Consider the following 17,176-nt stretch of genomic DNA (forward strand, 5'->3'; position numbering starts at 1 on the left):
ATTTGAAAATTTTTTAATAAAAATTGTTAAACAGAAGATACAAACACCAAATTAATAATTAAGTGTAAATAACATAAATGAATCCCTGAAACAATTTCAGAAACATGTGCTTCAAAATATAAGAGAAATATTTATAAAAAGTGACAATATAAATAGTACACAGAATAAGCACCTAAAATTTCAAAGAACTAATAGCATACAGACACATTCACAATATAAAATATTTAAGATAATAAAAATAGTGACCAATACCTTTCAGATTAAAATGTAAAAGGTTACTCCCAGAGTAACAATAAAAAAGGGATAAACTAAAAAGTAAAATACTATAGTTGACCCTTAAATAGTATAGGAATTGGGGACATCTACCCCCAGCACAGTCCAAAATATATGTATAACTTTTAACCCTCCAAAAACTAATAGCCTACTGTTGACCAAAAGCCTTACTTATAACGAAGTCCATTAATGCAGTTTGTATATGTATTGTACACTGTATTCTTACAATAAAGTAAGCTAGAGATAGTAAAAAGTTATTTTAAAAAATCACAAGGAGGGACGCCTGGGTGGCTCAGCGCTTGGCCATCTGCCTTTGACTTAGGGCATGATTCCAGAGTGCCAGGATCGAGCCCCACATTGGGCTCCTTGAACGGAGCCTGCTTCTCTCTCTGCCTGTGTCTCTGTCTCTCTGTGTCTCTAATTAAATAAAATCTTTCCCAAAAAATAAGTAAGTAAAAAATCACAAGGAGAAGCACCTGGGTGGCTAGGTCAGGTAAGTACCTGGCTTCGGATCAGGTCATCATCTCAGAGTCCTGGGACAGAGCCTTGTGTCAGGCTCTCCCTCTGCCTCTCCCCACCTCGTGCTCTTTCGTGCGCTGTTACTCTCTCTCTCAAATAAATTAATAAATCTTTTTTTAAAAATTAAAAATCACATCAAAAATAATATTTATAGTATCTATTTTTAAAAACCTGTGTATAAGTGGACCTTCACAATTCAAACCCATGTTGTTCAAAAGTCAATTATATACTTTAAAGTCAACGGACTGAAACTAAAGCTACAACTGAACCCCAACTCAGCTAAATTTCTGATTAAACCGAAGAGAGATCAATCTCTTACTCTTTGCTCCCTGACGATGGAAAAGGCAAGACCTTTCAGGAGAACAGTTTTAACTACCGTAGTCTCTATACAACTCTTGAATATAGAATGTCAAAGTTACAATTTAAAAAATTATAAGACATGTAAAGAAGGTAGAAAGTCAAAAGAAAAAGGCAAAAGAATGAAATTCACAGATGATACAAATGCTGGAATGGGCAAAAAGGACTTTAAAACATTAGGACAGCCCAAGGGCTCAGTGGTTTAGCGCCACCTTCAGCCCAGGGCGTGATCCTGGAGACCTGGGATCGAGTCCCAGGTAGGCTCCGTGCATGGAGCCTGCTTCTCCCTCTGCCTGTGTCTCTGCCTCTCTGTCCCTCTCTCATCAAAAACAAAGAAGCCAGGGGACAATGAAAACATACCTTTAAGAAAGAAAGAAAAGAAAGAAAAGAAAGAAAAGAAAGAAAAAAAGAAAGAAAGAAAGAAAGAAAGAAAGAAAGAAAGAAAGAAAGAAAAGAAAAGAAAAAGAAAAAGAAAAAGAAAAAGAAAAAGAAAAAGAAAAGAAAAGGAAAGGAAAGGAAAGAAAAGAAAAGAAAAGAAAAGAAAAGAAAAGAAAAGAAAAGAAAAGAAAAGATACCTTTAAAGTACTAAGAAGGAATAAAGGAAAAAAAAAAAACCCTAGACTTCCACAGAAAACAAAACTATCAGCTCTCCAAGAAATAGTAAAGAAAGCTATACTGACAAAAAAGAAATGAGCCAGATGTGGCAGCTTAGATAGGCAAGAAAAAATGAAAACTTCTGAAAGGGCAAATATTGGATTTCTATTTTTGTGGGGGTAGTTTTGGATCAAATTTTCAAAAGGCTATTAACTATTTAAAGCAGAAAACTATTTAGTAGGGCTTATAAACAATCACAAAAGTAGAATTTTGGTAAATTGAATTGTTGTGAGCTTTTACATTTTCCATAAAATGGTATATGTTAACGGTTGACTATGAATACATTATCCCTGAAGTGGCATACTCTAAACTGAAGGTTGATTATAAAAAGTACTTTATAATCTTTAGAGAAACTACTAAAAATACAATTTTAAGAGAATGTGAAAAAAGAGAAGATAAAATGTAATACTAAAATGGAAAATCCTAGAAACTTGATCTCTAAGAAAGGCAAGAAAAGAGGAATACAAAATAGAGAATATATGGAAAAATAGAAAATACCTAAGTGGCAGACCCCAAACCTGACCATATCAATAGTTACATTATATTAAAATGAACTTAAGGACTTGAATTAAATGAGTTATAGAGTGTGTTTAAAAAACAACAACAACAACAACAACAACTTGAGGCACCTGGGTGGTTCAGTGGTTGAGTGTCTGCCTTTGGACACTTCTGTCCAGGGATGGAGTCCCATATCAGGCTCCTTGCAGGGACCCTGCTTCCCTGCTTTTCCCTCTGCCTAGGTCTCTGCCTCTCTCTGGTCTCTCATGAATAAATAAATAAAATCTTAAAAAAATAAAAGGAGAGAAAGAAAAGAAACTCAGTACACACTATTAAGAGACAAATTTTTAAAACACGAAGACAATGATGGCATAAAGTAAAAAAAAAAAACAAAAACAAAAAAACAAAAACAAAAACAAAAACAAAAACAAAACAAAAACAAAAAAAAACAAAGAAGGAAAGGTGCCTAGGAGGCTCAGTTAGTTAAACATCTGCCTTTGGCTCAGGTCATGATCCTGGAGTCCTGGGATCGAGCCACACATCATCCATCAGGCTCCTTGCTCAGCAGGGAGTCTACTTCTTCCTCTGCCCCTTACCTCATTCATTCATATTTTCTCTCTCTCTCTCTCTCTCTCTCTCTCTCTCAAATAAATAAATAAATAAATAAATAAATAAATATCTTTTAAAAAAACCAAGGATATGCCACAGAAACTCTAATCATAACTAGCTACTGGGGCTTTAATAATATCATAAAATATATAAGATGGGGCACCTGGGTGGCTCAGTCAGTTAAGCATCTACCTTTGGCTCAGGTCATAATCCCAGGGTCCTGGCATAGAGCCCCACTTTCAGCTCCCTGCTTGGTGAGGAACATGCCTCTCCCTCTGCTGCTCCCCTGCTTGTGCTCTCTCCCTCCACACTCAAGTAAACAAAATTATCTTTCAAATATATATATATATATATATATATATATATATATATATATATATACAAAAGCAGGCTTCAGAACAAAAATATTTCCAGAAAATGGTAAAGGGGATAGTATGTCCAAAAGACGTAACAATCCTAAACATGAATATACCAAATAACAGGCTTCAAAATACATTAAGCAAATCACAAGAATTAATGAGAAACAGACAAAACTATATTTTTAATACACTCATATCAGTAATTGGTAGTGAAGGAGAAAAAAGATTTAAATAATATTAACAAATGCTACACAATCCCCATTTATAAAGCACTACAACAAATAATACACTGTTTGCAAATGCAAGTGAACATGTAACCAAAAAAAATCATATACTGAGCCATAATGGACCAAAACCATACATAATGAACTTACACATCTGACTAAAATACAGTGAGAAAGACACAAATCACACTCCTACCTTATAACAAAACAGCAAACCAGTTATATGAAACAATAATCCTCAGGAAAAGGATCAGAATTTTACATTTTCCCAGGAACCAGGCCGGAAAAACCTTACACAGGCATCAGGCTGAATACTCAAAAAGATTGCTTCAGTAGTGGGGCAAAATTAGCCTATATAAAACTTTCCTCTGGCCCCACTTTATAAAAGCTTAAAAAAAAAAGATTCAAGAGAATAGAACTATTTCCAAGTAACTCAACTATGTGCCAGAACAAAGCTCAACAATGTATAAAGGAATACAAAAATACCAGCACTAAAAAAGTAATATTTACAATTTCTGGCATCCAATCAAAAAATTAATAAGCATGCATGTAAAAAGGCAAATACATTCCATAATAAGGTGGAAAGTCAATCAATGACAACAGATACAGAAATGACAAAATAACAAAATTAGTAAACAAAGATATTCAAAGAGTTGTAACTACATATATGTTCTAGAAGTTAGAGGATAGCATAAACATGTTAAGAACAGATAGAAATGATTAGTGAACTTGAAAGTAGAAATAGAAACTATCCAAAATGAACTATATAGGGGAGAAATCAAAAAGATAAATTAACAGAACTACTTATCAGTGAGCTATGGAGTAACTTCAACCAGCCTAATAGATGGTTAAGTGAGGTTCTCATAGTGGAAGAAACAATGACTAAAAATTTTCCAAATCATATTATAAACTCACAGATCCAAGAATCTCAAAAATCCCCAAAACGGAATAATGAGGCGAAGGTATGTAACCAACGTATGTCAAAATCAAAAGGCTTAAGCCAACATAAAGACCATACTAAACAAGAACACACTAGGACAGGAAAACGACAGCAGACTTCTCATCTGAAACCAGGCAAGATATAAGACCATAAATAAAGTAGTATCTTTAAAATACTTTTAAAACATAAATCTAGAATTCTTTACTTATTTGGAAGTGCCTTTCAAACACAAAGAATAAATAACTTTCTCAAACACAAAAGGTAAAAGAATTCATCACCAGCAGATCTGCACTAAAGAAATGATAACGGTTGTCCTTCAGACAAAAGGAAAATTACAGATAGAATTCGAAAGAATGAATGGAAAACAAAAGTGCACTAGAAATGGTTATACAGATAATACAAGACTTTTGAAAAATGAATATAAAACATGATTTACTGTTTAAACCAAAATTAATAACTGACTGTGGGGTTTATAATATATATAAAAATAAAATATATGACAAAATATAGTACGAAGACCAGGAGAGAGGAAATGGAAGTATATTATTTTAAGATTCCTATAATACAGATAAGGATATTACTTGAAGGTAATATTAATGTAAATTATAAAATATAAATGTAAATGTAAATTATATTAAAAACCCAAAAGCATCCATTAAGGAAAAAAGCAAAAACTTATCTATGATAAACCCACAAACCAAATAAAATGGGATCAAGAAAAATACCCAATCTAAAATCACATAAATCGTATTGTCTGACCACAATGCAATTCAACTAGAATTCAATTACCAAAATATTTGACAAAGTAGCAATACCCAACACACACACACACACACACACACAAAACCATCAAACAACTATCAGATCGGCAGTAATTATAAGAGAAAATATCAGGTGTGCATATAGTACAAACCCACAAAAGTACAATCTAGCAATATCTGATAAGTTAAAATGTGCATGTAAACTCTATAAACAGTAACTGCATTCCTTAAATCACTAAGTGTATATACAAGAGCACAAGGAGACATGTATAATAACATTAAGTGTGGCATAGGCACAGCTAAGAATTAGGGAGAACATAAATGTCCGTTATAAGGGAATAGATATGTTTATGCAATGGATTACCATACATTAGTTAAAACAAACTAGATCTATGTATTTACCAACACAAACATCAAAATGTAAACAAAGGTTTATGTCAAAAGGATAACTACAATAGGAAGCTTTTTATATAAACATCTTTCCATTTTTAAATTTTATTTAATTATTTATCCATTTGAGAGAGAAAGAGAGAGAGTGATCAAGCACTCACAGAAGCACACAAGGGGCAGAGGGAGAGAATCCTAAGCAGGGTCCATGCCTGGCACAGAGCCCAATGCGGAGCGTGATCTGACAACCTTGAGATCACGACCCAAGCTGAAATCAAGAGCTGAGTGCTCAACTGAGCCACCCAGACACGCTTTTTATGTAAACTTTTTCTTTTAAGATTTAATTTTTTTAAGATTTTATTTATTCATTCATGAGAGACACAAAGAGAGACAGAGACATCCACAAAGGGAGAAACAGGCCCTTTGCAGGGAGCCCAATGTAGGGCTCCATCCCAGGACCCCGGAATCACGCTCTGAGCCCAAGGCAGACGCTCAACCCCTGAGCCACGCAGGCAACCCTTAACATCCCTTTACTCTCATTTACATAGCATTAAGGTAACAAGGTAACTGCATGTTTTCAACCTATCATAGAAGTCTTTATATCATTTATCACTATATGAAAATATTTATATGTCAAAAAAAGAAAACTATGCTTTAAACCATAGGAGAGTCTTGACGATTCTATAACATCTAAAGCACAAGCAACAAAATAAAAGACAAGTAGGACTACATTAAGCTAAAAATCTTCGGGGCACTTAAGGGGCAGAGGGAGAGAACCCCAAGCAGATTCCCATCTGAGTCAGAGCTGAACATGGGGCTCAATCTCACAAACCCCAAGATCATGACCCAAGCTGAAATCAAGAGTCAGATGCTGGGACATGCCTGGGTGGTTTAGCACTTGAGCGTCTGCCTTTGGCTCAGGGCATGATCCCAGAGACCCGGGACCGAGTCACTTATCAGGCTTCCTGCGTGGAGCCTGCTTCTGCCTATGCCTGTGTCTCTACCTCTCTGTGTGTCTCTCATGAATAAATAAATAAATTAAAAAAAAAAAAAAAAAAGAGTCCTCAGATGCTTAACTGAGCCACCCAGGTGCATTTTGGCTTTTAAAAAAAAAAAAACAACTGAGCATCTGAGTGGCTCACTCAGTTAAGCCTCCAAGTCTTGATCTCATCTCAGGTCTTGATCTCAGGGTCCTGAGTTCAAGCCCCACACTGGGTTCCACACCCATGGAGCCTACTTTTTCTTTTAAAAATTTGAAAATAGAAAGACCATATTATCTACCAATCCTACTTCTCAGTATTTATCAAAAAAACTGAATCACCACGCTGAAGAGACAATGAAATACTGTTTAGCCATAAGAATAAAGAAAATCTTGCCATTTGCAACAAATGTATGGACCTTGAGGACACTTTGCTAAAGTAAAATAAGTCAGGGAAAAACAAGTACTATAACTGATCTCACTTACATGTGGAACCTTAACAAAACATATCAAACTCATACAGATAATATCTATAGTAACTAGAAACAGGCGGTTGGAGAAATTGGATGAAGGTGGTCAAAAGGCACAAACTTCCAGGTATATGATAAGTAGTATGGAGGATGTAATGTACAACATAATGACTAAAGTTAACACTACACTGTATATCTAAAAGTTGCTAAAAGAGTAAATCCTGGGCAGCCTGGGTAGCTGAGCAGTTTAGCGCTGCCTTTAGCCTAGAGTGTGATCCTGGAGACCCAGGATGGAGTCTCATGTCAGGCTCCCTGTATGGAGCCTGCTTTCTCCCTATGCCTGTGTCTATGTCTCTCTCTCTCTGTGTCTCTCATGAATAAATAAAATCTTAAAAAAAAAAAAAAAAAAGGAGTAAGTCCTTATATTTTTCAATGCAAGGAAAAATATATTTTTTTCTTTTATCTATAAGAGATGATGGATGTTAACCAAAATTACTGCAGTAGGGCAGCCCAGGTGGCTCAGAGGTTTAGTGCCGCATTCAGCCCGGGGCATGATCCTAGAGTCCTGGGATCGAGTCCAACATCGGGCTCCCTGCATGGAGCCTGCTTCTCCCTCTGCCTATGTCTCTGCCTCTCTCTCTCTCTCTCTCTCTCTCATGAAAAAATAAATAAAATCTTTAAAATCTTTTAAAATTACTACAGTAATTACTGCATAATACATATATCAAGTCATTATGCTGTATACCTTAAGCTTACACAGTACTTTAGGTCAGTTATATCTCAATAAAACTGAAAGAAAAAATAAGTAGGGCAAGCCTGGGTGGCTCAGCGGTGTAGCGCGGCCTTCAGCCCAGGACTTGATCCTGACCCGGGTTCTCCATCTGCCTGTTCCTCTGCCTCTCTCTTTCTCTCTCTCTCTCAAATAAATAAAATCTTAAAAAAAAAAAAAAAAAAAGAAGAAGAAGAAGTAAAAGATAAACCTCCTCACCCCCAAAAATATAGGAGAAATTCCCTCCAACTGTGCTCCACTCCCAGAATGGGAGAATCATTTTAGGAAGCACAACCTCAGCTACTCCCTTCTCCTACTAATAGATTCCCATTCCATCCACAGAATGTTTTTAAACTGAAATTGAAAAGTCCCTTTTCTTCTATCAAAAAACATAAACATAAATGAAGAAAGGGCAAATGACTACACTACTCACCATGTTATAATGATCTGAGAAAAGAAAATGAGACATGTTCCAAAAAAACAGACACGAGAAGCACCAAAGAAAGATCCAACAACATTCAAGTGCCTAATCTCATTTCCTTATACTCTCCAGAAAAGTTGGCTACGGTTCCAATCTTCCCAATATTTGGTTTTAAACTCTTCATTTTCATGTATGTCAGCTACTCACTTCCTTATCCTATCAATAAATAACCTCTTTTTGTTTAAGCTAGATCAGGGGGGTATTTGCTGAAGCTAAGGTGTGAATTGCTACTAATGATCATACTCAATTCCTAATACATGGAAATTCATTTTACTCTGTTTATATTTATTTACATGAAATAAATGCAATTTTATATTTATTTACATTTCATTACATAAAACAAGCTATGTTTAGTTCCAGTTCCTACCTTTCTAAACGCATTTATTTAAGTCATATGCTACAGCTGCCACCAATGGACACCTGCTAAAAGGATTTTATATAGATAAAAATAATCTCTATTTACTCTTCCAAATCTTATGAGTGAATGAATAAGGGAAGATATGGCAAGGAATGTATTCATTATAAGAAAAGTGACCAAGGGGATCCCTGGGTGGCTCAGCGGTTGGGCACCTGCCTTCAGCCCAGGGCATGATCCTGGAGACCCGGGATCGAGTCCCACATCAGGCTCCTTGCGAGGAACCTGCTTCTCCCTGTGCCTGTGTCTCTGCCTCTCTCTCTCTCTGTCTCTCATGAATAAATAAATAAAATCTTTAAAAAGAAAAAAAAGAAGAAGAAGAAAAGTGACCGATACAATTGTTCCATATTAAAGTGAAATTGTATTTTCTCATGATCTTTCTTATCACTCAGTCTTTCTTAATATAAACTGGCCACTGCAAGTAACTTATAAGAAATTTGTCTTTCCGGGATGCCTGGGTGGCTCAGCGGTTAGGCGCCTGCCTTTGGCTCAGATCATGATCCCGGGATCCAGGATTGAGTCCTGCATCAGGCTCCCTGCGAGGAGCCTGCTTCTCCCTCTGCCTATGTCTCTGCCTCTCTCTTTCAGTCTGTGTCTCTCATGAATAAAATAAATAAATCTTTAAAAAACAAACAAACAGAAGAAGAAAGAAATTTGTCTTTCCTTTTATTTGAAAAAGGGAAATCTAAAAAAAAAAAAAAAGAAAAAGGGAAATCTGTTAGAATTGATACCTTCCTCATGTTTTCTTACTGAATAAAAGTGGATGTACTGAGTGACAGACACTACCCTATTATTTTAAAATATTTCTAGATCTTTTTCAATGCAATAAAGAACATCACTTAAAATGTTCTAAAATTCAACTGCCACTTACTGCTTCCAGTTGTTTCTTCTTCTGCACTAGTAATTCCAACATGAGGTTGACATTGGCCAAATCAAGGTTATCTTGGTCAGTTCCCAACAAATCCTGTAATATTTGCCACCTGTGGCCATTCTAAAAATGAACAAACACAGTAACTTCCTAAGAAAATTGTTTTAGAGCGCTTAAAATACATGTTTAATTGCTACTTCCTAATGTTTATTACATAGATACCAAAAACATGCTATAATATTCTAACCTACTCCTTCCCACCAGTGGTTCCCCACTGCCTTCTAATTATAAATTAAACACTATTTCTCCCTTAAACCAATCTAGATAACAGATACAGAAGGCATATTCATGACAAATGTTAAGTGAGCACATCTAAAGGTGTAATTCCCTTGAAACCAAGTGCCTGGATTTTCATTATCTGTCTAGCCATACTTTCAACTTTGTACTTGGTAAAGTATTCATTTAGGCTCACCTCCCTCAACAATCTCTGATTTTTTTTTTATTCTCTTAAATTAAGAATCTTCCCACAGTTTTTCCAAATTACCAACCACAGCTCCACCCTGCTATATAATTCTCCAAATGTCATGTATCTCAAGCCATCTCTGACTCAATATGATCCCGAAAGACCTTTCAAAAGATGATCACTAAATTTTAGACAATGTAGTTAACAAAGTTCAAAACAGAAAAACCTTAAATTTTCTTTAAAAAAAAAAAAATCAATGACATACTAAGCTTTAATATCTAATTAATATTAAACCAATAAAACAACAAATTGAACTTTATTTAAAAATAGTAATAAGAGTTGAAACATACGGTGCTACTCACTGAGTGGTCTAATTTGAACCTCTTTTCCTCAAATCTTTGCTTCTGTTTGAGAATAAGCTCATTCACTGAAAAGAAAAAACAAAAAGTACATATAATTTGTATTGTTAAATGTATCATCTAGTTGTTCTGCTTAAATGGGTTCTATTTTCACTTTAAAAAGCCTCCAAATTAAAAAGATGCTAAGAACGGGGATCCCTGGGTGGCTTAGGGGTTTAGTGCCTGCCTTTGGCCTCCCTGCATGGAGCCTGATTGTTCCTCTGCCTGTGTCTCTGCCTCTCTCTCTCTCTGTGTCTCCCATGAATGAATGAATGAATGAATGAATGAATGAATGAATGAATGAATCTTTAAAAAAAAGGATGCTAAGAAGAAAATGCTAGGTTTTCACTTTATTTCAAATTAAAACAATTTTGCCACAGCCTCTACTGCTACAACTGCTATTATTACTATCACTATTATTAAAGAATTCTTTGGGGCAGCCCTGATGGCTCAGCGGTTTAGCGCCACCTTCAGCCCAGGGCATGATCCTGGGGTCCCGGGATCAAGTCCCATGTCGGGCTCCCTGTGTGGAGCCTGTTTCTCCCTCTGCCTGTGTGTCTCTGATGAATAAATAAAATCTTAAAAAAAGGAAGAAGAAGAAGAAGAAAGAAGAAGAAGAAAGAAGAAAGAAGAAAGAAGAAAGAAGAAAGAAGAAAGAAGAAAGAAGGAGGAGGAGGAGGAGGATTCTTTGGAATACATGCTTTCTCGTACACATCTCCATGATGATACTATCAGCATCTGGAGGAGATAATTCTCACTGTGTGAAACTGTCCCATCCTCCACATGTACCTGGTTGATTCTATAAGGTAGACACTAAGGATTTTTATTTGTTCTTCTTTTTGTTACTTTCCTATAAACATCATGGCAGATATTTACTTCTCCTGCTTATGCATGTTCTCTCTCTCTCTTTCTGATAAATAGTTAATAAATATCTTTAGAAAATATATCATGTGGTAAATTGAACACCAATAAAAATTAATTAAAAAAAAAAAAAAAGAAAAGAAAATATATCATGGTAGATACTGTCAGTTACCTATCCAAAGCCACCACCCCTCTTTTTAAATAACATAATTATTTTCCAACTGTGAGACTGCCACATGCTTTCAGAAAAGCTAGGTTCTACCTCAGCCCAATGGTATGATTCTTGACTAACCTAAGCCAATCTAGGTATTCATACTCTTGCCAATAATTGACATTAAGCATGTGGCCTAGTTGTAACCAATGAAGGGTATGCTGTCTTTCACCAAAAGAAGTGGATAGAAAGAAAACACAAGTTCTTTCCCTCCCTTCATTAAGAAATGACACCTGGAACTGCTTAGAGCCATCCTGAAATCTTGGGGCGGGGAGGGGGGGGGCGGGAACTAGTCAAAGAACCAATGCATATGCTGGGATGGAGGAACAAAAAGATGGAAAGAACTTGATCCTATCACCAAACCACTAAATTAATCAATTCTACAAATTCTTTTCTTTTTTTTTTTTTTTTAATTTATTCTTGAGAGACACAAGAGAGAGAGAGAGGCAGAGACACAGGCAGAAGGAGAAGCAGGCTCCATGCAGGAAGCCCCACGTGGGACTCGATCCCGGGACTCCAGGATCACACCCTGGGCCAAAGGCGACGCTAAACCACTGAGCCACCCGGGCTGCCCCTTTTCTTCTATCTTTAACGACTAACTGGTAACAACAAACAAAAACAACAGAAAATCTAATAAAGGAAAAGAAAATAGTACTAAGCCAGTTTAGCACTAGCCTAGCACTTTACAGACATTATCTTATGGGTTCTTCTCCCCATTTTAGTAATGAGGGACTATTAAAGGGAGCATCAGGAACTTACCTCATGGTGACATACAATACAAAACAGAGTTGGGATACAAACCCAACTATCTAATATTTTCCACTATACCACAATCCAACTATAAATATTTCTTACCAAACCAGAGAAGTATTAAACCCACACTAGAAATCCAAGCTTCAAAAATAAATAAGACTCAATCTAAGTAAGACTCAATCTAAAGCTCAAGCAACTCTGAATAGAAGACAAATGTATACATTTGATTCAGAGTATACAACTCTGAATAGAAGACAAATGTATACATTATAACTACTGTGATGCAGTAGTTATAATGTGATAATCAGTACTATCATTGAAGGGGACTTACAAAAAACATACAACAAAGAACAATTAGAGTGTAAATGAGCAGGCTATACATAGAAGGTGACATTAGAATTGGGCCATAAGTGCTTGCTTCGGCAGCACATATACTAAAAATTAGAATTGGGCCATAACATGCACACAGAGATTCATTACAAAGTGGAAAAGAATTCAGAGAAGAGTGTGAGAAAGAGGGGTTCAAGTCATATAATACCAAGAGGTAGGGTGACTTTAAATCATTATGGCTGAAACACGGGGTCAAAAGTGATTTTGTTAATGATTACCAGGCTATGAACTAAGTCTAGAAATGAAAATAGATGGAAGCCTGATTCTGAAGAGCCTGGTATGTATCTCATAAGCAAAGTTACTAATATAACCCAGGGAAGAGAAAGGAGAGCTTGAAACAATATAGTGGGAATAAAGAGAAGTACATGAATAAGAGTTTAATATTTCAGTTACAGAATTAACCATTTGAATAAAAACTGTGACTTAAATTTTAATACAAGTGTATACCACATTGCATTTTACTGAGAAATCTTGTATATCACTGAACTTGAAAGATATTCTATATCCATAATTATAAATCTCTGGATCCTGGCCACAGTACTAAGAATAAACAATGCATTTCTAATGCTAAAGCTTCCATTCTAGCAACTATCTTTAAATAAATTAAAAAAAAAAAAAGCACATATACTCATGAGACAGACTACGTAGGTCCAAATTCCAATTCTACTACTACTGACTGTGTAACTTTATACAAATAACCCAACTTCTCTGTGCCTTAGTTTCCTCACCTGAAGAATGAGGATGCTACTGACAGTACCTGTCTCATAGGACTGAAAATGAAATGAGTTAGCTTACAGGAAGCACTCAGGACACTGCCTGCCAGTAGTAAGGTTGTTACATGCTGTATTTACTTTTTTTTTTTTTTGTATTTACTTTTTAAACTTAGTATTTTAAAGTAAGTATTTTAAACTTAGCATTCACATTGTCCCTTCAAAGGATAATGTCATTCATAAGGGAGATAAAATTCAATTTACAAATTTTTTTTTAATTTTTATTTATTTATGATAGTCACACAGAGAGAGAGAGAGAGAGAGAGAGAGAGAGAGAGGCAGAGACACAGGCAGAGGGAGAAGCAGGCTCCATGCGCCAGGAGCCCGATGTGGGATTCGATCCCGGGTCTCCAGGATCGCGCCCTGGGCCAAAGGCAGGCGCCAAACCGCTGCGCCACCCAGGGATCCCTACAAATTTTTTATATAGACAGGGAAAGTTAGAAAAGAGAGGGAGGAAGAGAGATAAAGGCAGGCAGCTGAAGAGAGCTTTCACACAGGAAGGGATAGGGAAAGCTAGAGGGCAAGTCTTGGCAGGAACAAAGGAGAGCAAATGCAGGGATGGGGGTAAGGGTGTGGGACAGTAAGACTTCATCTTGCAAAAGGCTTCTAGTAACTGGTAAAAGAAACAGAGCTCTCAAGACCAAGTAGGATGGAAAGAACAGAATGTGTTGGATGACCAAGGGTCCTAGAGGGGACTGAAACAATGCCATGGAAGGTAGAAGAAGAGGTGGGGGAAGGTATTCAGTAAGAAAAGGGTCTGTGATATATAGTGTTTAGGGCAGGAAAGGAAAAATCAAAGTACTTGGTTGACAAAAAAAGTATTTAATTATAATGACTAGAAAATCAAATCGTTTTTGAGTGCTTGCCTTCCAATTATTTGCTTTCATTAAAATTAAAGAAACAATTTCATTGTTAACTAATTGAACATTAAGATTGTCTTTGATGAGAGGTCTAGGTCAGGGCAGCTGAAGAGTGTGGTTAGCAAGATGAACAAAGATGAGCAGCTGAGAGCAGCGATTAACCAAAAGTTGATAAAACTGGAGAAAGAGAACGCCTCAAAGAGTTGCTGAGAGCTAAATTAATTGAATGTGGCTGGAAGGACCAGTTGAAGGCACACTGTAAAGAGGTAATTAAAAGAAAAAGGACTAGAACACGTTACTGTTGATGACATGGTGGCTGAAATCGCACCAAAAGGCAGAGCCCTGGTACCTGACAGTGTAAAGAAGGAGCTCCCACAAAGAATAAGAACATTCCTTGCTCAGCATGCCAGCCTTTAAGATTGAATTAGATTGTGCTGTTTTGTGGTTTTATTTCTGAAAGTAAAACTTGCCATAAATTAGGAATCAATTTCCCAAAATAAAATCCTTTTTTGTATGATGGTATACAGTTTTCAGTAATGATGTATACATTGTATTGATTTTTTTTCCCTAAATGTGTTATTTTAACAAATATCTCATGAATGAGAGAAAAAAAAGATTGTCTTTGATGATAAATCAATAAATGCCTTTTCTCTTAATTTCTTAAGTCAGAACAAGGCAAAAAAAAAAACTGAGTGAGATTACTGTTAACAAAATTCCTTCAATCTCCATCAACAAAGTTTCTCAAGAAGACTTACATTTAAAAAAGGAAAATCTTTTTAAAAAAAGAAAAACTTTAAACTTACAGAATGTTGTATTTCAATTATATTTCAATTTTTTAAAAACTGAGGAGCCAGGCAGCCTGGGTGGCTCAGCGGTTTTGCGCCACCTTCGGCCCAGGGGGACCCTGGATCCAGCCCCACATCAGGCTCCCTGCATGGAATGGAGACTGCTTCTCCCTCTGCCTGTGTCTCTGCCTCTCTCTCTGTGTCTCTCATGAATAAATAAAATCTTTTTAAAAAATAAATAAAAATAAAAAATAAAAACTGAGGATCCTAAATAAATGAACAAATAATTAAAAGAATACAAATGAAAGTGATTCCTTCTCCTAGTAATAACCACTAGGAGTACTAGAACTAATCAAGAAAAGCAACAAAACTGATAAGCAGCACATTTTCAATAAAAATTTATGTCTATTACTTTATAAAAGTGGTAAATATTTGATCAATTGCATACTAAGTAATAACCCAGAAAAAAAATTTGAGATTTTTAAATGCTTAATAATGTTGCAAAAGTTAAAACATTTCTATGTCTATAGCTTCTATTTACATAAATTTCTGTTACAGAATAGTATTACAGATAGATCAATAAGGATTTCAAGCATAAAAACACATATATGGATAAAATTATGTGGACAATAATGCAATTTAAGTAAAAATTCAAAGAGAAAACGAGTGCATAAAATCTCCCACTGTTAATGAAAGGTGTCTATTTTCAAATCAATGATAAATATCAAATCACTTTGATATTTAGATTCCACTGGATACATTTTAAAAAGAGATAAAAGCTTTATTTTTAAATAACCAGATTTAAAATACTCCTAAAGTTACATCCTTTAAAACCACTTAAACTTATAAAGAAAATTTGAGGATGATCATTTTATTGTTTTTTAAAGATTTTACTTATTTATTAGAGACAGAGAGAGAGAGAGAGAGAGAGAGAGAGGGGCAGAGACACAGGCAGAGATAGAAGCAGGCTCCATGCAGGGAGCCTGACGTGGGACTTGATCCTGTGTCTTCAGGATCACGCCCTGGGCTGAAGGCGGCGCTAAACCACTAAGCCACTGGGGCTGCCCAGAGGATGATCATTTTAAATGAGGGATCAATGTGTGAGGAAAAACATCATTTTTCAGAATTTTTATATGAGTCATCCAAGCAAAAAAGTTTTGAAGACAACTGCTACATAAAATGTATAGTTCATCCTTCATCCATGACAGGGTCCTAACCTATCAATTAAAAAAAGAAGTGCAAAGCTATCTAATGCCTTCAAAATTGTAAAACATATACTTGTTTTACCATGCTCAAGAAGAAATCTAAAATTATTTCAAAAGGTTCAAGTCCTAATCCCAACCAAGAATGACAGGCACTACACAAATAAATCATGTAATCTCAAACTGAAGCAATGGAAATGAAATAAGTTAGAACTTAAGTTAGAAATAAGTTAAGTTAGAAGTTTTTTTTCCCCCTTTCAGTAAAGGGGGAAAAAAAGTAGAATTCCATGTTCAGTAACAGATCTCAAGAGCATCCTGAATGCACAGGATACATATTAAGTCCCTAACTACCTAATGTGGGAACTTATGAATTTGATTAATATTGTACAAATGGTAAACACTGGAATGGATGATGGGCAGAAAAACAGGAAAAGATGTATAAGGATAAAATGTTATTTCCATGGCTGACATACATAATCACATTAAGAAGCAGCACTCTAAGAGACTTCAAATATGGACATAAAATACTTACAATCCACTCATCCAAAACCAAAATTTTTAACCATAAAAAGAGAATGTTAAAAAACTAGATCATCATCAAGATAATTTCTAGCTCAGAAATCAATAAGGTATGACTGTGCTATTTACTGGATATATATAAGAATACATACTTAATGTATGAAATCACCTTCTAACAAAAACAGTACTTTTAAAACTCCTTCCATACTAATATATAATGTTCCCTCGAGTTAGAAATTCAGATTAAAGAATCTCCAACTTTTGGATTCATTAGAGAATGTTGCCTGGAAATTTTATTTAACACAAAAATTGTCAGAAGATTAGATTCCTTTCTGTATTTAGCCATTCCAAAAGAAGTTTTCCAATGTTACAACTGATAGAAAAATGATTCTAGAGCCTGC

General features: G+C 35.5%; 1 protein-coding gene and 1 pseudogene across 5 annotated transcripts in view; one reads left to right on the forward strand and one right to left on the reverse strand.

Moving 5' to 3' along the window:
- The window catches only part of COP1 (COP1 E3 ubiquitin ligase), a 247,303-nt gene that overhangs the window by 199,030 nt on the left and 31,097 nt on the right, over positions 1-17,176 (reverse strand). For 3 of the 5 annotated variants that reach the window (XM_072733091.1, XM_072733090.1, XM_026001061.2), the window contains exons 4-5: positions 10,377-10,453; positions 9,567-9,686 (exon numbers count right to left, since the gene is read on the reverse strand). In XM_072733091.1, the coding sequence (XP_072589192.1) occupies positions 9,567-9,686; positions 10,377-10,453 (197 nt within the window). The remainder of the gene's footprint in view (positions 1-9,566; positions 9,687-10,376; positions 10,454-17,176) is intronic. The other 2 variants (XM_072733092.1, XM_072733089.1) reach the window with 1 other exon arrangement.
- LOC112921849 (transcription and mRNA export factor ENY2 pseudogene) lies at positions 14,383-14,852 on the forward strand (annotated as a pseudogene).

The sequence above is a fragment of the Vulpes vulpes genome, chromosome 13, assembly GCF_048418805.1.
Source record: "Vulpes vulpes isolate BD-2025 chromosome 13, VulVul3, whole genome shotgun sequence".
Taxonomy (NCBI): domain Eukaryota; kingdom Metazoa; phylum Chordata; class Mammalia; order Carnivora; family Canidae; genus Vulpes; species Vulpes vulpes.